The 23,503-nt window shown below is 56.6% G+C and overlaps 1 protein-coding gene across 2 annotated transcripts; it reads left to right on the top strand.

Moving 5' to 3' along the window:
- The first annotated feature begins 535 nt into the window (after positions 1 to 535).
- On the top strand, positions 536 to 23,120 carry ERBB2 (erb-b2 receptor tyrosine kinase 2). 2 transcript variants are annotated; one of them, XM_007112537.3, is made up of 27 exons: positions 536 to 839; positions 6,990 to 7,141; positions 8,051 to 8,264; positions 9,029 to 9,163; positions 9,448 to 9,516; positions 9,699 to 9,814; positions 9,939 to 10,080; positions 10,631 to 10,750; positions 11,016 to 11,142; positions 13,355 to 13,428; positions 13,520 to 13,610; positions 13,849 to 14,048; positions 14,407 to 14,539; positions 14,626 to 14,716; positions 15,408 to 15,568; positions 17,076 to 17,123; positions 18,448 to 18,586; positions 18,662 to 18,784; positions 19,072 to 19,170; positions 19,453 to 19,638; positions 19,774 to 19,929; positions 20,044 to 20,119; positions 20,421 to 20,567; positions 20,950 to 21,047; positions 21,246 to 21,434; positions 21,720 to 21,972; positions 22,114 to 23,120. In XM_007112537.3, exons 1-27 carry the CDS (start codon positions 767 to 769, stop codon positions 22,467 to 22,469), a joined length of 3,768 nt encoding a protein of 1,255 aa, XP_007112599.1. In that variant the 5' UTR covers positions 536 to 766; the 3' UTR covers positions 22,470 to 23,120. The 2 variants fall into 2 exon arrangements, with proteins under 2 accessions (XP_007112599.1, XP_028340207.1); XM_028484406.1 differs by lacking the exon at positions 9,029 to 9,163.
- Positions 23,121 to 23,503: the final 383 nt, after the last annotated feature.

Here is a 23,503-nt window from a genome sequence, read left to right on the forward strand (position 1 = left end):
AATTTGACTCTCTCCCCAAACTTGTAGACCCCCTTAAAAGCATGCTTTTCAGACTGGAAAAGATATCTAGAAGATTCGAGAAGGTATGCCAGGGGGTCCTGGAAGCCACGGGTTAAACGCAACGCATCGCCCTCCTTGACTAACATTTTTACCTGAGGATATGGTAGGAAAACCATTATTTGATATTAAAACAAATAGGCATAGGATGGAGTAGGATGCAAACGGCCAGGAATGTTTAAGATAAAACCTGCGACTTCAAAGAAAGTTAAGAATGGCAGGCTAAAGCGTTTGCCCCAGACTCCCGGGGGAGGGGCGCCATCACCCTCCTCTGCTTTGGGGGGTTCTCCATGGAAACGGGTGAGAACTGCTGCGGGCAACCCTGGAGTCCGGGCGGGGCAGCCACGCCACCCAGGCCTGCGCGGAGAGAGGGAGAAAGTGAAGCTGGGAGTTGCCACTCCCAGGGACTTGCTGGAATGCGGTTGGAGGGGGTTGGGGGGGGCGAGCTGCGAGCGCGCTGCCTCCCAATCACGGGAGGAGGAGGAGGTGGAGGAGGAGGGCTGCCTTGAGGAAGTACTGGAATGAAGTTGTGCAGCTGAGATTCCCCTCCATCGTGCCCGCAGAGCCGAGAAGACCCCCCGAGGCCGCCGGCCGCCCCTGCGCTGGGTGCTCTTTCCGGCGCGAGCGCCCGGCCCCCTCCCCTCGCCCGCCCGGCGCCCTCGCCGCCTGGTCTCGCCGCAGCCATGGGGACGGAGCCGCAGTGAGCACCATGGAGCTGGCGGCCTGGTGCCGCTGGGGGCTCCTCCTCGCCCTCCTGCCCCCCGGAGCCGCGGGCACCCAAGGTGGGTCTGGGGTGGGGAGGGCAGGGAGCGGCGACGGGCCCGTGCAGCCTGGGACCCCCGTCTAAATCCCTGGTCAGACGGGAACAGAGGGGCCATCGGAGCTTCCCGACCCGAAGTTTCGGACGGTCCGGGGGCTCAGAGCCGCCGGCCCTCGGGCTCGGAGGGGCCAGAGAAGGTGGGGCAGCGGGGCGACTACGCCGGAGCGGCTCTAGACGTCCCATTCGAGGGACTTTTGCTTTGCAGACCCCGCGACGGCTCCGGAACTTGTCAAAAAAGGTCTCTGAAATTGTTCAGAAAGTTTCCCTCAAAGGGTGTATTGCAGTGTGTGCGTGCGTGTGTGTGTGTGCGTGTGTGTGTGTGTGTGTGTGTGTTTTCCCCTTTCTTGAGCCCCCTCAAGCTCCTCTCTCAAAGCCTTTCCAGTTGGCAGCCTCCGCCTCCAGACTGGACTGGGCTGGATTCCTGGGGGTCCCTTCTGCCCGGCCCCCTCCCCGCCCCCTTTCGGCCGACTGGGTTGAGTTACTCCAGCTTCTGGCAGGATCGGGGTGTGGACGGGGGAGGTGGGGAAAGCAACCTGTCCAGCCGGAGCCGGGGAGCAGAGGGTGGCCAGTCCGACTGCAGAGTTGTCCCAGCCGGAGACTGGCGTGGGGGAAGGGGGAGACGTTTGTTTTGAGCAAGTCTCGTTAGGGCCGACTTAGGGACTCTGTGCTTTGTGCCTTGGAGAGCGTGGGTCACGGAGGGGTGGCGGTGGGCTTCCTGGTCTGGGGCATAAAGTGGGAGGGTTCTGAGGGAGAGATTCCTGGGCACTTGGAGGGAGGGGGAGGGTAAGGAACGGGGCCAGATGCGGGTATGCCGAGGGCCGGCTTGTCCTGCCTTTTCCTTTGTGCTGTGTATGGGGAAGGGTGCTGGGGTGGGGTGCAGTGTCTGTCTTGCCCCATCTGTCCGTCTGGGTGCGATAACGGTGAAGGCTAACGCGTACTGGAAATACACTGTGTGCCAGGTGCTGTACGTGTTTTGTCTGGGTTCCCTGCTTTCATCCTCAGAACAACCCTATAAGAGAAGTCCTAACTAGTGTGCCCATTTTCCAGGCTTGAAGACCCGGGCTTCAAGAGGTGAAGTAGCAGCGAGTAATCGGTGGGTCCCAGTTTGGACCCCAGGCAGTGCAACCCCCAACCACAGCTTCAAAATCACTATACTCATCTACCCTGAACGTTGGGGGGACGCTGCTCCCTACATCGCCTGGTTGTGGAGAAGACAGAATGAGAATGTTCTAGGAGTAGTGGGTGGTCTTCACGGATCAGGGAGTCTGGAGAAGGGGTGGGTGTCGGGCTGTCTGTGTGTTGCCCGAGGGCCCCCTCTGTCAGAGCTCTGCTGTGTTATCTGAGGGATGTCTATACTAGGGTGTTCTTGAGTTGTGTGGTCTGTGTGTTTGTGTGTCTGGGCTTTGTGTGGCCAAACGGCAGTCTCCCTGCTGAACTCTGCCCTCTCAAGGAACTCCCTCAAGAGCTGCTGTAAATAGTGGGAGGTGCCCCTGCTCAGCCTTCTCTCTGAGGAAGGAGGCTCCTCTTTCCCAGGAGCCTCCCCTTCCCCTCCCTGTTTCCCAGGCAGGCGTCTTCACCCCTGACCTTCTGAGAAGTGTGAGGCGAGGCAAGGCGGGCGAGGCGAGGCGAGGCGAGGCGAGGCGAGGCGAGGCTAGGCTGGGCTCTCAGGCTGAGCCGCTGCCCTCCCCACCTGGGCCTGGGAGTCGAGCAGGGGGAGGGTGGCCGGGTTGTTGCAGGGCTGGGATCTGAGGGGTCGGTTCTCTGGCCGTTGACGAGGAGCTTCTCGGGTCTTCCTCACCCCTCGGCCTGCAGTGCTGGGTGCAGAGAGAGGTGCTGGGTGTGTTGTGCAGGGGAATGGCTAAAATGGCAGAGCCCCACTCAGCTGACTCTAGCACGCCCAGTATATGCCAGGGCTGAGGGCTGGCGCAGGCACGTGGGGGAAAGGGAGATGGGGAAGGCGCAGAGGGTTGGGATTTTCTTTTCTTAGAGGCCAAGGTTTTGTAAAGTGCGGCATACACATCTTGCAGAGCTCATAGTTTAATTCCTGAATGATTCTCCCAACAGCCTCCTTTTTGCTATCCTCAGGGAAAGTAGCCTCATTTTAATATTCAAGAAAAAAAATAATTGAAAGATAGGATCAAATGCCGAAAGAGAAAATACATTGTATTACAAAGTCAGACACAGAGCACTGTTAATTTTCTCTTGGTTTGGAATTACCCAGACGCCTGCTATATGAACTTCTCTTGCCTTAACTTTTAGAAAAGTACAGCGTGCTTCCTATTTGCCTGGTTCTCATCCATTACAGTTTCATTTCATCTCTGCACCAATCCTGTGAAGTAGGTGCACAGATGAGAAAACTGAAGTTCAAAGAAACAAAGTGACTTAGCCAAGGCTTCCCAGCGACCCAATAATGTCCAGGGCATTTTTAGACTCTGATGAGGAGGCATTAAGAGTTGATCAAAGTCTTATTTATTCCCTTCGACAGGAATGGGTTAAGCAAAGCCTCAGGGGCAGTCAGGTGGCCAGACTCGGGTAGAGGTGCTATTTTGTTATTCAGGTGAATGACCTCCCTTATCTAGGCTTTAGAAAATGAGGGTGAGCTGCTCCTCGCCCCCCACCAGGTTCCCTCTTGGCTTTGGAGTCCTCTCCTTCCCTGTACCAGCTCATGTCCGCCTTCCTCTTGGGCCCTCCTGGCATGGCAGGGGACTGAGGGCAAGAGCAGGCCAGAGGCCGGTGGGACCTACAGGGCTACGGGTGAGGGAGGGACCAGTGTCGGGCTGGGGCTGGGGAGCTGGTGTAGGGCCAGGCTGGTTGTGCCTGGCCCTGGGTGCTGGAATGACCTGGAAAGAGATCCCCCTCCCCGCCCTGTGGGAAGCCCCTCTGGGGTGACACCCCCATCTCTTAGTAGGCCACCTTTCCTCCCCACCCCTGGGAAGAGAGCCGAGACAGGGTGAGGGGTGCGTGCTCTCTTAAGGAGTGGGAGAATTATTATAGCCAATGTTGTGTTGCCCCAGCTCTGTTTACAAAGCCTTGTCACGTTTACAGACTGTTTCTTGATTCATCACCTCATTTAACTCTCATGCAATTTCTCTGCAGAGAGTAAGAGTTGTCATTATCCCCCCCTCACAGTCAAGGTCAGGTCAGTAAATATTCAGTGAGTGCCTGCTAAGTCACAGGCACTGCTGGACATAGAGGTGAATCTGATTTGGCCTCTGCCCTCGAGATCCAGGGACTTGATCAAGGTCACACCGTGAGTGGCCCAGCTAGGGTTGTGGCCTAATGACCTGAGCCCCGGCCCCTGGTCTGATGCACCAGGCGTGTGTGGTGGGTGAGTCCCAGTGTCACTGGAATGGGCTCTGGCCCCACGGATCGTGGGAGGTGAGCTTTGGGGATGCCGGTAGAGTTCATGGAAACCAAAGGAAGTGTTGGCTTTCATGCTGGTGAGCAAGAGAGGCAGCTGGGGCTGAAGGCTGGTGGGGAAGAAAGAACCCACTTGAGAGCCCCCCCAGAGCTGGGACCTGACCACTAACATCCAGCTAGAGGGACCTGGGGGCCGTGACCAGCCCCTGAAGAGAGGGCTGGACATGGTGACCTCAACTGGTCCCTTTTGGTTTGGAGACTCTTGATTGGAGTTCGTTTATTCATTCATTCATTCATTCATTCATCCCGCAAACACTTATCCAGGGCTCACTGTTTCCCTGGCTCCGGGTTGGTCCCGCCTCACACTAACTGCCCCAGAGATGTGGAGGTCGAGGCTCCTGAGGGACAGGTGCTCTGGAGACAAAGCGCTCCCCTGTGTGGAACAGGACCTCCTACCCCCGCCCCAGAAAATCAGTGGGGGCCAGAGTGGATATGGGGACCATGGCGAGGACTGGGGAGGGGGAGATGAGTGAGGAGATGGGAGGGGGAGGGAGGTGTGGAGGTAGAGAAGGTGTCAGGTTGGAGGGTATTAGCCCCCAAGCCTCCAGCTCCCTGGGTGTAGGTCTCAGGGTCCCAACGTTACCACCTGTTGCAAACGTTTAGTCTGAATCAGACTCAAAAACGGACACAAACAAACTCGTGGGGCGGGGCTCCTGCTTTCTGGTCCTTCCACCCAGCTCAGCCACTGGGCCCTGCCCGAAGCCTCTAATGTACTCAGTGCCATCCACAGAGCTGGTGTGTATTTACCTTTGAACAGGGCGTGGGGAGGGGTGTGTGTGCAATTAGGTCTAGTGGAAGGAATGTGGGATTTGAAGTCGGGGCCGACTCGGGTTCAAATCCTCCCTCTCTGGCCCACAAGCTTTCTGATCTGGGGAGAATAACCCCTGGCAACCTCCGTTTCCTTTGCAAAACCGAGGTGGTAGTCCTAGCCTCTGGAGGACGAGCCTCCACCCAGAGTGCCTGCCGAGTGTTCCCTTGTTGTTTTCCTATTGCCTGGCTACTGCAGCTGGTGTCCCTTCGAGGCGGCAGAGGGCACAGGGGGTGGAGACGGACCCCTGCCCCCAGCTCTGCCAGTCCCTGTCCCGGGCTTGGACCAGGGCCTTGGGGTCTAGGCCTGGAGACAGCTGTGCCTACAAAGCAGCTGAGGCTGCTGAGGCTGGGGGAGGTCCTGGCAGCGGGCGTTATTTTGGGCCTGGCCTGCCATCCCCGGCTCCTGTTTCTCTTGGGAGTCTGGGGGGAGGGATCCTTGAGTTCTATTTCTGGGTCCTCCCATTCCTCCCTCTTTGCTTCCTTCCCTATCTGGCCAGAGGGGTGGGAACAGAGACCACTCTAGGTGCTCCTGGGAGGCGGCCAGCTAGTGGCCATTGGCCCAGGCCAGAACCCTGGGGGCTTGTCCCACGAGCCTTTCCCCCGATTTCTGGAGGCGGGGGGGGGGGGTATCTCTTATTACCGCCCAGAATTTGACCTTAGGCTCCAAGCTGCTGGGAGATCAGGAGCCCTGGGGTCAGACCTCAAAGTCGGCCACTGTGCTGTCCCCCTGAATCTTCATGTAGTCCGTGGGAGGTGGAGAGGGGACCAGCAGGAATTCAGGGCAGCTCAGGCACCTGTGGATCTGGGAGTGCACCCCACCCACCTCCCCCTGGCACACCCTCCTGGGCAAGATGTGCCAGGTGATTCATCTTCTCACCAGAGCAGAAAAACGGGTTTAACTGGGCACTTTAATCTCCCCCGCTGCTGGCAGGCATGGTGCCAGCTGTTGCCCAGAGCGCCCCCTTACCCGGGGTAGTTTACCCCTTCTAGTATCCCTGGGCTTAGTGAGTACTTCTGGTCTCGGGGACACTGGGCTGGGGTCCAGGTGGACCGAGCGGCAGTTCATCTTGATGCCCCTTGGCTGGTGGTTGGCACCAGGCAGGTACACAGGGCTGACGTAATGCCCTTGTGGCAGGAGTTTCGTGGCATAGATTCTGCCAGCTGGTTCTGGAGTCTTGCCCTGAGGAGGTGGCAAGGGTGAGGTACCAGCGTAGGAGCCTTTGGAGCAGGCAGCACTCTGGCTCAGCATCTGCAGCTCGGGTCCGGATGCCCATAGCTGGGATCTGATGTTCCTTTTCTCTGCCTGGGGGAATTCCAGAAGTCCCTGCGGTGACCAGGCCCCTGGTGGTCCCCATGCCCCAGCTATGACTCCAGCTGACCCTCCTTCCCCACTTTCTGGGTGGCATTGCGGGGGTGGGTATCCCTTGCCAGGAGGTTGGCGTGTGGGTGGCGTTGTTTTCTCGGGAGAGGGTCAGGGGGTATCCAGAGGATTCATGATTCGTCATCGCCTCTCTTGGGGGATTTTTACCCGTTGGCCCTGAGTTGTGCCTTTGGGACAAAGGGAGGCTTTCTTTGCCAGCCAGCACCCTGGATCGAACAGGCAAGCTCCCTAAGGCTGGCACAGCGAGACCCCCTCTGGATGCTCAGGATGGGCCGAGTCAGGGGAGCTTCTCCCCTGAAGTCCCTCCTCTTCCCCAATTTGCAAACTTTCTTTTGCTGTTGCACGTCCTGTGGGTACAAGGGACACGGGAGGAGGGATCCTTCCGTTGTGCTTTCTCGCTGTCTGCGGTGCCATGACTCTGGGGAGTAGGTTGGCAGAGGTGGCCAGGTTGGCGAAGCTCACTGGGCAGTGCCGTCTGACCCATCTTCTCTCTCCTGCCAGTGTGCACCGGCACAGACATGAAGCTGCGGCTGCTGGCCAGTCCCGAGACCCACCTGGACATGCTCCGCCACCTCTACCAGGGCTGTCAGGTGGTTCAGGGTAACCTGGAGCTCACCTACCTGCCCGCTAACGCCAGCCTCTCCTTCCTGCAGGTGAGGCCCGTGGGCAAAACCCAGCCAGGCCCTGCTTCCTGCTGGGCTGAGCCCTCTGCTTGCAGATGGGTGGTAGAAGAGTGTTCCCCACCCTGTATTTCCTCTTTTGTTGTGGCTCCTCAACTGGGAAGTCCTTTCTGTTGTCTAACCCCCGTCCATCCTACTGCAAGACCAGTTGACTCCTTCTCTACAATGTGGCTGGCCGTGGACATCTCTGGGTGGAATGCACCCGTTCCTCTGCTAAATTTTTTGCTCTCTTGCCAGCATGATCACCTTCCATTGTCCGACTGCCCCAGCCACTGTCCCCCTCCTACCCAGAGTAACGAAAGGGCTGGCGGGTTCCCGGTCCATTTCTGCCACTGACAAGCCATGTGAATGTGGTCTAGGCCCTTGGCTTCACTGGATCTCAGTTTCCCTATCTGTATATTGGGAGCAACAGACATGCTTGAACTCCCTGGGGGGCCCATTTTGAAGATCACATGGAAAATGTATGTGAAAGGGTCAGGAGCAGGAGAGAGAATGGAAACCAGCCTCTGGGTTGTGTCCACGGTGCCCTGGAGCGGGGCCTCAGGTGCGATGCTTAGTCTGTCAAATCACAAACATCATCTCGTCCAGGCCTTTCCTTTACAGATGAAGAAACTGAGATGCAGAGAGGGTGGGGCGCTTGCTTCCAGTTTACAGAGTGTTCCCCCGCCATTTTCTTTTTTGATCGTACTAGAATCTGGTTCCGGGAGGTGGGGAGTGGCCTTGATCTCCATTTTATGCCTGAGGGAGCAGGACTGCTCAGTGGCTGGGGGCCTTGCCCAAGATCCCCAAGCACAGGGTAACCTTGAGGAGGCCTTGTGGGGGGATGGTAGTGGTCCAGAGCCTGGATCTGCCTCAGCCCTACCCTACCCTGTCCCCTCCCAGGAGATCCAGGAGGTGCAGGGCTACGTGCTCATCGCTCACAACCGAGTGAGTCAGGTCCCCCTGCAGAGGCTGCGGATCGTGCGAGGCACCCAGCTGTTTGAGGACAACTATGCCCTGGCCGTGCTGGACAATGGAGACCTTCTGGAAAGTGCCACCCCTGCTGCACGCGCTGCTCCGGGAGGGCTGCAGGACCTGCAGCTGCGAAGCCTCACAGGTGGTCATCCTTATCATTGAAACTTTCTGCTGGTTATTGAGAGCTGACCGGGGCCCCTGTTAGCCATGGGGATGCTTCGTGTGGATAAGAACCGGGGTCCCTTCCGGATGGATGCAAGTGGAGCTAGGGGAGGCGCCCTTGTGAGGATTCGAAAAAGATTTCCCTTCTTCCCAGGAAGTCACAGCTTGTGCCAGCCCACATAGCTTGATAGTTAGGATGCAGGCTGGGTTTTTGCCCACTTCTTGGCTGAATGCACATGTACAGTGAACAACCTATGTAACTGTACACGGCAGCCTTGGAGCTGACAGTGTCCCAGACTCTGAGCGCCAGGTGCTTTACCTGCATAACCCCATTTCAGTCGTGCTTTAATCTTGCAAGGGAAGCATCAGGGTTATTCTCATTTTACAGATGAGAAAACTGAGGTGTACAGAGGATAAGTGACGTGCTTGAGGTTACACAGCTAGTTAGTGGCGGGGAGGCTGGATTTCACACTCTCTTTCAATTGCTAAGCAAGGTGCACAGAGTAGAGGTGGAGGAGAGGAGACGGTGACACGGACAACTCACTCTGCCCCGGATCTCCGTTTGTTCACGTGTGGGGTGGTGTTGGTAGGGCTAAAAGATGCTGAAGGAGTCTTCTCTGCTCCCTGAGGAACCTGGGGTGTGTTTAAGAGCCCCACTCCCATTTTAGAAGGCAGGCAGGTGCCAAGGGAGGTCAGAAGGTGACAGATGGGGGAAGAAGCACCTGATTATTGCCCGCCCCACAGAGATCCTGAAGGGAGGGGTCTTGATCCAGCGGAACCCTCAGCTCTGCCACCAGGACACGATTTTGTGGAAGGACATCTTCCACAAGAACAACCAGCTGGCCCTCATGTTGATAGACACCAACCGCTCACGGGCCTGTAAGCCACGCTCCTCCCCGCCTGCAGCCGCCTCTCTTTCTCATGCCGCCCACCGACCCCAAACTCCTGGCTTACCCCATGCCCCCGCTGCTGCTGCCCTAACACCACCCGTTTCCTCTTTCTCTGTGTCTCTTCATCTCTGTGGTTCTCTGCCCCGTCTCCCTCTGCTTCCAGATCGTGCCTCCGGTTTTGGAGTCCTCTTCTCCTGCCTGCGTCTCTCCCTCACTGTGCATTCTGTCTCCTGGTCTCTGTCTCTCTCACTGCCGTTCTGTTTCTCTCCCCAGGCCCACCCTGTTCTCCAGCTTGTAAAGCTCCCCACTGCTGGGGAGAAAGTTCCAAGGACTGTCAGAGCTGTGAGTTATAGGGGGGCCCGGAATCTGGGGGCAGGGGCTGGGTGGGAATAAAGGTGACATGGCGGGTAGGTGCCGGGCCTCGGCATCTTCCCTGAGGCAGGAAGTCCCCCCAGAAGGTGATGCTGGTGAGGGGCCGGTGCCTAGGCTGCCGCCCAGCCCTCATCCTGCCCTTTGCCCTACAGTGACGCGAACCGTCTGTGCCAGCGGCTGTGCCCGCTGTAAGGGCCCGCAGCCCACCGACTGCTGCCACGAGCAATGTGCTGCCGGCTGCACGGGCCCCAAGCACTCTGACTGTCTGGTACGTGCCCCCGGCGCCCCAGCCCTCGGGGTGCAAGGGGAGGGGCATCCCGCCTGGTGCTGCCCTAACCCTCTGGCACACCAGGGCAAAACAGCCCAGTGCCCACCAGCTGCCTGTCCCCCAGGCCTGCCTCCACTTCAACCACAGTGGCATCTGTGAGCTGCACTGCCCAGCTCTGGTCACCTACAACACGGACACCTTCGAGTCCATGCCCAACCCCGAGGGCCGTTATACCTTCGGCGCCAGCTGCGTGACCGCCTGTCCTTGTGAGTGCCGGGGAGAAACGTACTTTTAGTAGTTTTGCTGGGGACTTTGGTTTATGTAAATGGAAGCATGTTGTGAGTACTGTTCGCCCCTGGCTTTGGAGAGCTGGTCATGGCAGTTCGTATTGAGCTGCCTTGCTCTTTCGACAGCAGCGGAGCAGGTGGCAGCAAAGAATAGCAGCTAAGAGCCCATGCACAGAAGCCAGACTGCCTGGGTTTGAGACCTGGCTCTGCCCCTTATTAGTCATGTGACCTTCTTGCTGTGTCTCGGTTTCCTTATCTGTTAAGTGGGGGCCAAAAGAGTCCCATCCTCACCGGGTTATAAAGTTTGAGTGAGTTGATATTTGCAAAGCTCTTATAACTGTGCCCAGCCAATACTAAGCACCCCTAAATGTCGATTTTTACTCTGTGGTCTAGATAGATCAGAGTTTTATTTACTAGCTCCCCTATTTACTGATGGGCATTTAGGGACATTTTAGTCACACAGCTCATGGTGGTGGGGGGCGGTGCTGAAAGGCCGGGGCACGTGGACAGACGATCTTGATCTCCTCAGACAACTACCTGTCTACGGACGTGGGATCCTGCACCCTGGTTTGTCCCCTGAACAACCAAGAGGTGACAGCTGAGGATGGAACCCAGCGGTGTGAGAAATGCAGCAAGCCCTGTGCCCGAGGTACCCAGTGGCCGCCCCCTGCACACCCAGCCTGGCCTAGCCCCCTGTGCCACCCTCCCTCAGACCCTCCTGGGACCCAGTCCTATTCTCCCACTGACTCTGCCCCTGGCCCTCCCCCGAGCGGTCCCACAAGCTCCCCCATGTCTCTGCCAATGTGGGGAGGGGGCATGTGGCCCCAGGAGGGGACTGTGGACAGGACCCAGGAGGTTGAATTCCTGGTGCTCCATGTGGAGGCTGAGGTGCCCCCCTGCCCCCCTCCCCACAGTGTGCTATGGTCTGGGCATGGAACACCTGCGGGAGGTGAGGGCGGTCACCAGTGCCAACATCCAGGAGTTTGCTGGCTGCAAGAAGATCTTTGGGAGCCTGGCGTTTCTGCCGGAGAGCTTTGAGGGGTAAGGATACTCAGAGTTAAGGGTGGGCACATGGCCTGAGGCAGCATCAGGGCAGTCACTGAATCCTGAGGCCCCAGAAGTGGAAGCATCTCTCGGGGATGGCGGGAGACAGAGGTGGGAGGCCAGGGATGCAAAGGAAGCAGGTGGAAGACCAGCAGGGACTTTGGAGGGGGGAGTTTTTGGTTTTTGTTTGTTTGTTTGTCTTTGGCCGCGCCACGCGACTTGCTGGATCTTAGTTCACCAACCAGGGATTGAACCCAGGCCCTTGACAATGAAGGCAAGGAGTCCTAACCACTGGACTGCCAGGGAATTCCTGGGATTTTTCTCATAAATGACATGTTATCTACGAACATGCACTTGTATGGAGGTCACGCCATCCAGATAAAGTAAAATTCTCTTTGAGTTCATAGTAGCTTTATTCATAATGGCCCCAAACTGGAAATAATGCAAATGTATATCAATAGCTGAAGGAATCAATAAAGCTGACCCTGGGACTTCATGGGTTTGAACTGCGTGGGTCCACTTAAATGTGAACTTTTTTCAATAAATCCGTACTGCAGTACTACACAATCCGGGGTTGCTTGAATCTGGAACCATGGATGCAGAGGGCTGACTGTAAAGTTATACTTGGATTTTCGACTTTGTGGGGGGTTGGTGCCATAACCCAGGCGTTGTTCAAGGGTCAACTGTAAAAGGTGGTATATCCATACAGTGAAATTCTCAGCAGTAAAAGAAATGGCCTACTGATACATAAAACAACATGAATGTGTCTCAAAAACATTATGTTAAGCGAAATAAGTCAGACAAGAGAGAGTCCACACTGTATGATTCCCTTTGCTCTAGAATAGGCAAAACCACTGTGTGGTGAGAGAAATCAGAACAGTGATTGCGCCAGGGTGAGGGCCTGGAAAGGGACACAAAGGAAATTTCTGGGGCGATGGAAATGTTCTGTATACCAGTTGGGGTGGTGGATAGGTGAGTGAATGCATTTGACAAAACTCATCAAACTACGCACTAAAAATCTGCAATTTATTGTATGTGAATTATACTTCAATAAAAATATGTATTGGGCTTCCCTGGTGGCGCAGTGGTTGAGAGTCCGCCTGCCGATGCAGGGGACGCGGGTTTGTGCCCCGGTCCAGGAGGATCCCGCATGCCGCAGAGCGGCTGGGCCTGTGAGCCATGGCCGCTGAGCCTGCGCGTCCGGAGCCTGTGCTCCGCAACGGGAGAGGCCGCAACAGTGAGAGGCCCGCGTACCGCAAAAAAAAAAAAAAAAAAAAAAATATGTATTAAAAAAGGAGAAAATTCCCTTCAACACTTCCTCCACCTTTACTCCCCTTTCTAGAGGAGACCACTGTTAACAGTTTGTGTGTGTTCTTCTAGACCATTCATTCATATATGGATACACACGCACAGAGAAACGTAGTTTTTGTAATTTGGGGGGAAAGGTTGATTTAAAATGGGAGCCTGTTGTGAATATTGTTTGCCCCTGGCTTTGGAGAGCTGGTTTTGACAGTTAGTTCATGTCCAGCTGCCTTGTTCTTTCCACAGCTGTGGAAGAGGTGGCAGCAAAGAGTAGCAGGTAAGAGCCCAGGCTGCCTAGGTTTGAGACCTGGCTTCTACCACTTACTAATCATGTGACGTTCTTGCTGGGTCTCAGTTTCCTCATCTGTTAAATGGGGGCAAAAATAGTCCCGCCCGCATAAGGTGTTATAAAGTTTAAATGAGTTAATACTTGTAAAGTTCCTATAACCGTGCCCAGCAGATACTACATGCTCCTGAATGTTAGTTTTTCGTCTGTAGTCTGCATAGATCAGGATTATATTTAATAGCTCCCCATTTACTGATGGGTGTTTAGGTATTTAATTAAAAAATTTTTAAGTTTAAATTTTAAAAAATTTAAAATTTTTAATTTCCTTAGGTTTTTTATTTTCCCTCTAGCAAACAGTTCTCCCTTGCACATGCCTTTGGGAACAGGGGCCAGTGTCTCTCTAGGCCACATTCCTAGAAGTAGAATTTCTAGATCAAAGGATATAAATATTGTTTTGATATTTGCCAAACCAGGGCCTGGGCTTTGAAGTTCAGGATGGGAACAGCCGGGCTCGAAGGGCAATGGGTTTAAGTGGAGGGGAGGTTGGGGAGGATGGCAGGGCCAGCTTGTGGAGGGAGGTCTTACCCACCCCCTTCTTGGCCCTCCTAATCCTCCTTCTAGGGACGGAGCCTCCAACACTGCCCCCCTACAGCCTGAGCAGCTCAGAGTATTTGAGTCTCTGGAGGAGATCACAGGTGAGCTCTGTTTCTCTGAAAATCCTGCTTCGATGGGGCTGGGAGGTCTTCGTCCTGTCCCCGCACCCCTAGCCTCACTCTGTGCCTGCAGGTTACCTGTACATCTCAGCGTGGCCAGACAGCCTGCCGGACCTCCACGTCTTCCAGAATCTGCGAGTAATCCGGGGACGAGTTCTGCATGAGTGAGCACCAGAGGAGAGAGGCCTGACGGGGGAGGAGCTGCCCCGGGAGGCCCGGGAGAAGCTCTGAGTGTGTAGGGGGGGAATGGGGGTTCTTTTCCCCGGGGACTCCAGCAGCAGCATTCCCATGGAAGTTTGCAGAGTGTGCTGGGGACAGGAGGAAGGCGAGGGCAGCCCTTGTTGATGGGGGAGGGTCCGTGGTGCGTTGCCCCCCTGCATTTGAGCACTCCCCCTCCCACAGTGGTGCCTACTCGCTGACCCTGCAAGGGCTGGGCATCCGCTGGCTGGGGCTGCGCTCGCTGCGGGAACTGGGCAGTGGGCTGGCCCTCATCCACCGCAACGCCCGCCTCTGCTTTGTACACACGGTGCCCTGGGACCAGCTCTTCCGGAACCCCCACCAGGCCCTGCTCCACAGTGCCAACCGGCCAGAGGTCGAGTGCGGTAAGACAGGGAGCCCAGCACTGTTGCGCGGGCGTGCCCACGGGCCTCTGGCAGCAGCAGTGTGGGACTTACTTGTGCGTGTGCACTGCCCGTCCCTGGTGCACCATCCTTGACACAGCTCTGGTTGGCCTGGCCTCTTGGCATGGCTTCTAGCAGGGTCCTGCCACACTGCCTTGGCATCCCTCCCTTCCCTTTCCTCTCTGTTCCTGGAACCTCAGAACTCTTTCTCTCCCTGCTTTGCACGGCACCTATCCCCACCTCTCCAGCCCAGAGCCATGCCCACAGACTCTTCCCCCAGCTCCCTTGGACCTGGAGTCTCCCTTAAGAGTCCCCTCTGACCCCTTCCTCCTCACTGCAGTGGGCGAGGGCCTGGCCTGCTACCCGCTGTGTGCCCACGGGCACTGCTGGGGTCCAGGGCCCACCCAGTGCGTCAACTGCAGCCAGTTCCTTAGGGGCCAGCGGTGCGTGGAAGAATGCCGAGTACTGCAGGGGTATGCGGGGCAGAGGAGGGGGCGGCCGGGCTGGGGGGTGCCCAGGGGCTCCTTCTAGACCCCTTCACTGGCCGTCCTCTCCTCAGGCTCCCCCGGGAGTACGTGAAGGACAGGTACTGTCTGCCGTGCCACCCCGAGTGTCAGCCCCAGAATGGCTCAGTGACCTGCTTTGGCTCGGTGAGGTGCTGGTGTGCTCAGAGCTGGGTGGAGGGAAGCAGGGCAGGGTTGGGGGTGCTGCCAGGGACCTGGCCGAGTCCAGTAAAATACCCCTGGGGAGGGCTCCAAGCCCAGACCTGAGCGGTAGGAGGGTGGTAGGAGGGTGGAAGGCGGCTGGGATGCTGGGGACAGCAAGAGCTGCGGACGCTGAGGCCCTTCAGACCATGCAGAGGGCCCAGGGAAGCCTGTGCCCTTGGCCGTGGCTGTGCTAAGGTGGTTAGACCTGGGGGCTTAGACATCAGGTGACCTGGATTCAAATCCAGGCCCCACTTGCACTGGCTCATTCGTAAAATGAACGTTATACTAGTACCTACCCCATCGGGATGCAGTGAGAATTAACTCAAAATAGGGTTTGGCACAGTGCCCGAGCACAGGGAAAAGTCTTCACAAGTTAGTTACTATTATTACTTGCTGTTATACCTTAGGTAATACACTCCCCCCACCCCACCAGGCCTGGGGATCAAGCTTGGAAGGTGGGGAGCTGGGCGCAGAACAGGGGCAGCAGACACAGCAGGTCAGGGGCTGTCCCCAGGAGCAAGGCGAACAGCGCTGCTGAGTGGCTGAGGAAAGCCAAAAGGGGACCCAAGGGCCTGATCCTGCTGCCCTGGGGGTGTCGGTGCCAGCCCTCCACAAACCCTTCCTCCCCTCCCAGGAGGCCGACCAGTGTGTGGCTTGCGCCCACCACAAGGATCCTCCCTTCTGCGTGGCTCGCTGCCCCAGCGGTGTGAAGCCTGACCTCTCCTTCATGCCCATCTGGAAGTTCCCAGATGAGGAGGGCATGTGCCAGCCATGCCCCATCAACTGCACCCACTCGTGAGTCTGAGGGCCTTTTCCACGGAAAGAAAGGCTTCGTTCCAGGACCCTCTCTGGGGCTCTTATTCTAAAAGTGGGACAACTCTGCCTTTGCTTACCCCGAGACCCATACTTTTTCATACCTTTTTTTTCTGATCACAAAAGTAACACATTGTTAAAAGTTTTTTAATTAAAGCATGAAAGTGAATAGTATTAGCAATTCTATCCCACTGTTAATAACTTGCAATATTTTCCCTCCAGTTTTTTAAATCTATGCACACACTAACATACGTATTATTATACCATATAAAGTATATGTTTATATATTATTATTCTCCTCCAGTTTTTATCTGTGCACATTCTAGTATATACTTCTTTTTACCAAAATGGGATCACAGACCATACATATTGCTTGGAAATTGCTTCTTCTCACCCAGCATTGCAATTTTTCTTGCAATGTTTTTCCATGTCCTAACACGGTGATCTGCCCTGTTCTTTCTATGTTCTTCACTTAGTTGTTTTTAATTACACATGGAATACATGCATACATTCTTGTGATACACACTTTCAGCAGTATCAAAGTCTAAACACGGTAAAGCAGAAGTGCCCTTTCGTCCGCTCCCCCACCCACCCAGTCCCCCGCCCTCCCCTCCCTGGGGAGAACCACCAGATCACTCTGGTGTGCTCTACACATTTACATAAATGCATTTTACATTTATGTTAGGTTGAAGATTGCTGTTTTGGGAAGTCAAAAATGATCAAGAAACAGCGATTTCATCTAGCTCATCTATTTCTCAGCAATTCATCTGACTCACATATTATCAGTTTTGGGTTTTGTGTGTGCGCATTTTTTAATGTAAATAGGATAGTACTCCACGTATAGTTCTGCACTTTGCTTCCCCTCCGTCCCGGCACTTTATGTATCTTGGAGGTTCTTTCTTGTGAGTGCACATGAACCTACCTCCTTTTTTTTTTTTAAACTGCTCAATCTGCAGTATGGATTATGCAGTATTATCTAACCATGTCCCTGTTTGAGGGATACCATTGAACTTGTCTCCTTTTTTGGTGGGGGGGGAGGCGTGCAGTTTATTGCACTTGAGCTCCATGTACAAGTGAGCATGTTGTACATGCCCCCTAGTGTACAGGTGTTGGCATTTTTAGGGTCTATCCTGAGAGGTGGAGCTGCTAGGTCACAGTATTGTCAAACTGTCCTCGGCGGAGGTTGTGCCCACCTACTACCCTGGCATCCTCTACAGAGGGGATAGCCAAGCTTCTGGACTCGATGCTCCTCTGGGTGCCCCCCACTTCCTACCCAAGACAGGGAGGTGCAGGGGATGCAGGTTTGCAGACTGGAGAAGGCCTCCCCTGTGGGGTGGTAGAAAGAGCCCTGGTGACCTTGAGCCCGGTTTCTGCCTTTATCAAATAGGGATCATAACCCAGCTGCACCCACCTCGGGGGATAGTGTGAGGCTGAGTGAGTGCAAGAGGTGGTTCCCAGCCTTGCTGATAGGACTCTCTCTCTTCTGCAGCTGTGTGGACCTGGATGACAAGGGCTGCCCCGCCGAGCAGAGAGCCAGGTCAGCCTGGTCCCCAGGACGCATCCCATGTTGCCCCTCAGTCCCCCTCCGGCCCCTGAGTGGTCACTGCTGCAGGGAGGGCGTCTCCTGACATGACACATGTCCCTCCCCAGCCCACTCTTCCACTAAGGATCCTCCTTTCAATTAGCTTCAACCAGTGGACGGAGGACCTGCTCGGGATGCTTGGGGGGCAGGGAACAGGAAAAGATGGCGAAGACACCCAGCACCTCCCCACCCTCGAGTAGGTAGGGGTCTCCTAAGGGACACAGGCAGCCTGCAACTCCCTGGGACTCAAGGCACCTTGAGAAGAGAGCGCAACTGCAGCACTGAGGACGGGACAATGAATTCTTACCTGGGGGCAGTGGGAGGCTTCAAGGAGGAGGTGGCATGGGAGCCAGGTCTTGAAAGAGGGGCAGGTATGTCACTTGCATTAGGAGGAAAGCAACCGGGCAGCATGGTGAGAGGGGTCAGGACAATCTAGGACGTGTTTGCTGAAGGTTCTGCTGGGGTGGGCCACTGAGTAAGCTCAGAGGAGGGAGTAAGGGGTGAAGTCTGAATCAGGTTAGGGCAGGATCTTGGAGGGCATAGGCTCTCCCTCACCATGAGGCCACAAGCCCTGTGATGTCCATCACTGCCATCACTGGACTTGATTTCTAGGCAGTGGGGTGTTTGGGGAAGGGCTTTGGGGAGAAAAACAGATTGGAGTACGTCCTAGGCAAGCATTTGTCCATGACACAAGCGTTCATCAGAGGTCTGTGATGTGCCAGCGCTTGGCTAAGCAAGGGAAGGGGGCAAGGATGACAATGATGTAGGGTCGGCACCCAGGAGATCCTTCTATCCCAGGATGAGCTGAGTCTTGAAAGATGACCTCATGCAGAAATGATGGTCCAGGTAGAATGAACAAAGGCTGGGAGGTGTGGAAATCATGACCTATGGGTGGAAAATTTGGCTAGAATATCAGAATCACTGGGTGCACATTCCCCACCTCATACCACAATCAGAATCTCTGCGGGGGTAGGGCTCCAGGCTCAGCTCCCTGGTGATTTTTGTCAGGAAGTTTGAGAATCCTGGGCTAGAGCATAGACAATTTGGAGACGTGGGTGGAGAGGGTTTTGAACGCCCAGCAAGGAGTCTGGACTTCATTCTGCAGGCAGTAACGAGCCAAGGGAGGTTTCTGAGTAGGTGAGACAGGATGGGAACCTGCACGTCACCCTTCCAACTTCCCTTTCCAAACGCCAGTGACCTTCATGCCCCTCCATGGGACCCCTTCATCCCTCCTGCCCCAGACTGGTCCCCAATCCCTGACCCTGGCTCCTGCCCCCAGCCCTGTGACGTCCATCATTGCCGCCGTGGTGGGCATCCTGCTGGTCGTTGTCGTGGGGCTGGTCTTCGGCACCCTCATCAAGCGAAGGCGGCAGAAGATCCGGAAGTACACGATGCGGAGGCTGCTGCAGGAGACAGAGGTGAGGCGGTCTGAGGGCCTCGGGTGGCCTGGGGTCTGCAGCCCAGCCCACTGACGCACCACCCCCTCACCCCAGCTGGTGGAGCCCCTGACACCGAGCGGAGCGATGCCAAATCAGGCTCAGATGCGGATCCTGAAAGAGACAGAGCTGAGGAAGGTGAAGGTGCTTGGATCCGGAGCTTTTGGCACCGTCTACAAGGTCAGGGGTGGGGCCAAAGTCCTGGGTGGGCGGTCCCAGAGGATGCGGCCAGGGAGTGGACGAGGGTTCTGTCAGGAGGACAGCCAGGGGCGGGGGGCGGTTCTGTTGGGTAGGGCAGTTACGTATAAGGGGATAGGGAGTGGGCTGAAATGGTGAGGTTGTTGCTCAATCCTGGGGTTGGCCCAAGGGTGGGGAAGGGGATTGGGGGCACAAGTAGCGACCCCTTGGACGACTGCAGGTTGGATCTGGCCCGCCCTCTTCCTGCTCACATCCTCCTCTCTGCCCAGGGCATCTGGATCCCCGATGGGGAAAATGTGAAAATCCCAGTGGCCATCAAAGTGTTGAGGGAAAACACATCCCCCAAAGCCAACAAAGAAATCTTGGACGTAAGCCCTTCCGCCCTCTCCCGCTGGGAGTGCGGTGGGGACCCCCTGGCTGCAGGTCTGGGCTGTGGGCTCTGTCTTCACTGGGGTTTTAGGAGACACTTTGTGATCCCCCAGATCTCTACTCTTCACCTCCTGAGTCTGTGGGCCATGGTTCTGGCTTGTGACGAATGGGGTTGGATTGAGTGAGGGTCCCCAGTCACGGCTCAGCCCTCGGGAGGGGTGTGTGGTGGTTTGGGGGCTAGTGGTTTCCCATACCCTCTCAGTGCGTACCCTTGCTCCCAGGAAGCATATGTGATGGCTGGTGTAGGGTCCCCATACGTGTCCCGCCTTCTGGGCATCTGCCTGACATCCACGGTGCAGCTGGTGACACAGCTTATGCCCTATGGCTGCCTCCTAGACCACGTCCGGGAGCACCGCGGGCGCCTGGGCTCCCAGGACCTGCTGAACTGGTGTGTGCAGATTGCCAAGGTATGCACTTTGGGGGCCGGGCTCTGCGGGTGCCCCTGGGAGCAAGCCTCTGTCTCCACTCAGAGCTATAGGAGGAGGAGGTTTCCAGGGGGAGTCCTGGCAGAGCGAGGTCCACACAGATGCCTCTGACCCCAGGGGATGAGCTACTTGGAGGACGTGCGGCTCGTGCACAGGGACCTGGCTGCCCGGAATGTGCTGGTCAAGAGTCCCAACCATGTCAAGATTACAGACTTTGGGCTGGCTCGGCTGCTGGACATTGACGAGACAGAGTACCACGCGGATGGGGGCAAGGTCGGAGGAGGGGGCAGAGTGAAGCGGGGCGGGGGGGTCTGGCCCCTGGGTGAGCTCAGAACGGCCACCTCCCCGCCACACCTGGTTGGAGCACTTCCTTCTCTGCCCTCCCAGGTGCCCATCAAGTGGATGGCGTTGGAGTCCATTCTCCGCCGGCGGTTCACCCACCAGAGTGATGTGTGGAGCTATGGTGTGTGATGGGGTGGGTTGGAAGGGTGGACACGGAGCCGTGGCCCTGGGGGGGATGCGGGTGGAAGGATGAGAGCTGGGATGGAGCGAATTAATGGACACTTTAGCGTGAAGGAAGGAAGGGGCTGCCAGTGCCTCAGTCTGCCGGGGACACTGCGGAAAGACCGGGTACCTCCTGCCCTTGACACTGCACCCCTCCCCTCCTTCCCCCATGGTGCCAGGCTCTTGGATAGAGCCTCTGGCGCTCAGTACACTAAAGCTCCCTCTGGTCCCCCCACCTCTTAACCCTATCTCTGCCCCAGGTGTGACTGTGTGGGAGCTGATGACTTTTGGGGCCAAACCTTACGATGGGATCCCAGCCCGGGAGATCCCTGACCTCCTGGAGAAGGGGGAACGGCTGCCCCAGCCCCCCATCTGCACCATTGATGTCTACATGATCATGGTCAAATGTGCGTGGTTGAGCTGAGTCGGCTGCTTGGAGGAGGACTGGGAGGTCCTGGGTGGAGGGGCCTACAAGGGGCATGGGAGGGGGCCAAGAGCAGGATGATATGTCGAATGCAGCCTCAAAAGGGTCTCACTTCCCTTTACAGTACCAGTCCAGAGGAGCTATCAAGGACCAGCTAGAAAGAGACTTATATGCAAAATAAAAAGGGGAAACTAGTAGAGATTCTCAAAGGTTCTCTCTCAGGATCCGAGTCTGGTACCTCTTCTCTACCACCTGAGGGCTTTGGACTCTAGTAACTGGGGTTGTCTAGGCCGGGGGTGGGGGTGAGGGGCTCTGCACACAGGCTGCAGCCAGAACTGAGATGCTGGACTCCTGCCCGCCCCCAGGTTGGATGATTGACTCTGAATGTCGGCCGAGGTTCCGGGAGTTGGTGGCCGAATTCTCCCGCATGGCCAGGGACCCCCAGCGCTTTGTGGTCATCCAGGTACTGGACCTTTCCACGCCATCCCTGCCTATGGCTAAGATCACTCTCCCTTAGAGGGAGGAAAGGGAGATGATTCCTGGGTCCCAGGCTTCCAAGCCCAGCCCTTGCCTGACTCGTCAGACCTCTGGCACTCCCTGAGCCTCCCTCGGGAGGCTGGGCTGGGGAGAGGCTGCCACGCTCTGTCTCCCGCCTCCCCAGAATGAAGACTTGGGCCCTACCAGCCCCTTGGACAGCACCTTCTACCGCTCACTGCTGGAGGATGATGACATGGGGGACCTGGTGGATGCTGAGGAGTACCTGGTACCCCAGCAAGGCTTCTTCTGCCCAGACCCTGCCCCAGGCTCTGGGGGCACAGCCCACCGCAGGCACCGCAGCACATCCACCAGGGTCAGTGCCCCCGGTCACAGTGCGGTGGGTGTGTCTGGTTACTTCCCCCGACCCCAGTGGACTAGAGTCCCTTTCTCCAATGTCCCCCAACCATCACCTCTCACGGAGGAGACCCCATTATCCCCAAGAAGGATTCCTTCTGCTTTCCAACTGTGACCCCATTCTTGCCACAGTGACTGTGTCAAACCCCGAAGGCGACTCCCTTTCATCTCCTGTGACCCTGTCACCTCCCGTGGAGTCTCCATCATGAATGACCCCCGTCATGACCTTCTCTCTCGTCCTCAGAGTGGCGGTGGTGAGCTGACGCTGGGTCTGGAGCCCTCGGAGGAGGAGCCCCCCAGGTCTCCACTGGCACCTTCCGAAGGGGCTGGCTCTGATGTGTTTGACGGCGACTTGGGAATGGGGGCAGCCAAGGGGCTGCAGAACCTCCCCCAACATGACTGCAGCCCTCTACAGCGGTACAGCGAGGACCCCACAGTACCGCTTCCTCCCGAGACCGATGGCTACGTCGCCCCCCTGACATGCAGCCCCCAGCCCGGTATGGAGCCCAGGCCCGAGCTGAGAGGTTGGGAGGTGGGGATTGGGGGTGCTCAGCCCAGGGCCCACTCTGGGGGCAGGGGCAGCAGCCAGAACACACGCGCTCCTCCCCCTAACAAGCCTCCTTCTCTTGTCCTTTCAGAATACGTGAACCAGCCAGAGGTTCGGCCACAGCCCCCCTCACCCCTAGAGGGTCCTCAGCCTCCCCCTCGACCTGCCGGTTCCACTCTGGAAAGGCCCAAGACTCTCTCCCCTGGGAAGAATGGGGTTGTCAAAGACATTTTTGCCTTTGGGGCTGCTGTGGAGAACCCCGAGTACTTGGCACCCCGGGGCAGGGCTGGCCCTCCGTCCCACCCTTCTCCGGCCTTCAGCCCAGCCTTTGACAACCTCTATTACTGGGACCAGGACTCATCAGAGCGGGGCTCTCCACCCAGCACCTTTGAAGGGACCCCTACAGCAGAGAACCCCGAGTACCTGGGTCTGGACATGCCAGTATGAGCCAAAAGGCCCGGGCCGCTGAGGCCCTGCTGGCCCCTCAGGGAGTGTGGAAGGCCTGACTTCTGGCCCGCGTCGGGACGAGGCAGGAAGAGGGCCCTTGGATCACATCCAGGGCAGCCTGCCATGCCAGCAATCTTCCTTCCTCTTCCAACTCGTAGGTGGCTGAGAGCCGCCCAGCCTGGCTGGAAGAGGGGGCGGCACCGGGGAGTCTTGACTGATGCTGGAGCCCTGGCCCAGCCACCAGGGTCCACTGGATGCCACAGCCAGTCTCCTTACCTGAGGGAGCAGCGCAGCCTGACTTCTTCCAGAACCTGACACTGAAGGACAGGGAAGCTGGGCCTAGGAAGGGAAGAGGCCCCGAGAGGGTGTCTAGGAACCAGAGCAGAGACTCCCTGATACCTAGCTCTGCCCCTAAGAAGAAGGGGACAGCAGCAGCGCCCAGATCCGGTCCCTGTACAGAGTGCTTTTTTGGTTTTGTTTTTACCTATGTTTTTTTGGTTGTTTTATTATTTTTTTTAAGATGAAATAGGGACTCCGTGGAGAGTGGGTATTGTGGAAGCGGGGGTGGGGAGTCCCCGGGGTTGCGGGAGCAATGTCCCTTCTCCATACCCACTTTCTCCATTTGCAAATATATTTTGGAAAACAGCTGGACACCAGCCTATGTCTGGGGTGGCTCTGAGCCATCCCTTTACTGCTTACCTCTTAACCTACATTCAGTTCATCTTTCCTGGAGGGACTGGCTAGGAATCTTTGGAAAGCTTGAATGAGGAGCCTACTGCCAGTTTCCTGGCTCTTGGGTTGGGGGGAAACTGGTTGGGATTCTGACCTGAGAGCCCTTTGATGACCAGATCATTCTTGCTTAGAAAAAAAGAAACTCCTAAGGCCACCCACCAGAATGGGGTAATTTCCTCCCTGTAGGTAGGGGTAGTCGGGGAAGGATGGAGGAAAGAAGAGGCAGTGTCCACTGTGTGACTCATTTTCCTTGCCTTGGCAAGGAAATCGTTGAATTAGAAGTAGCTATCCAGAAAAAAGCC

Source organism: Physeter macrocephalus, unplaced genomic scaffold, assembly GCF_002837175.3.
Source record: "Physeter macrocephalus isolate SW-GA unplaced genomic scaffold, ASM283717v5 random_167, whole genome shotgun sequence".
Lineage (NCBI taxonomy): Eukaryota > Metazoa > Chordata > Mammalia > Artiodactyla > Physeteridae > Physeter > Physeter macrocephalus.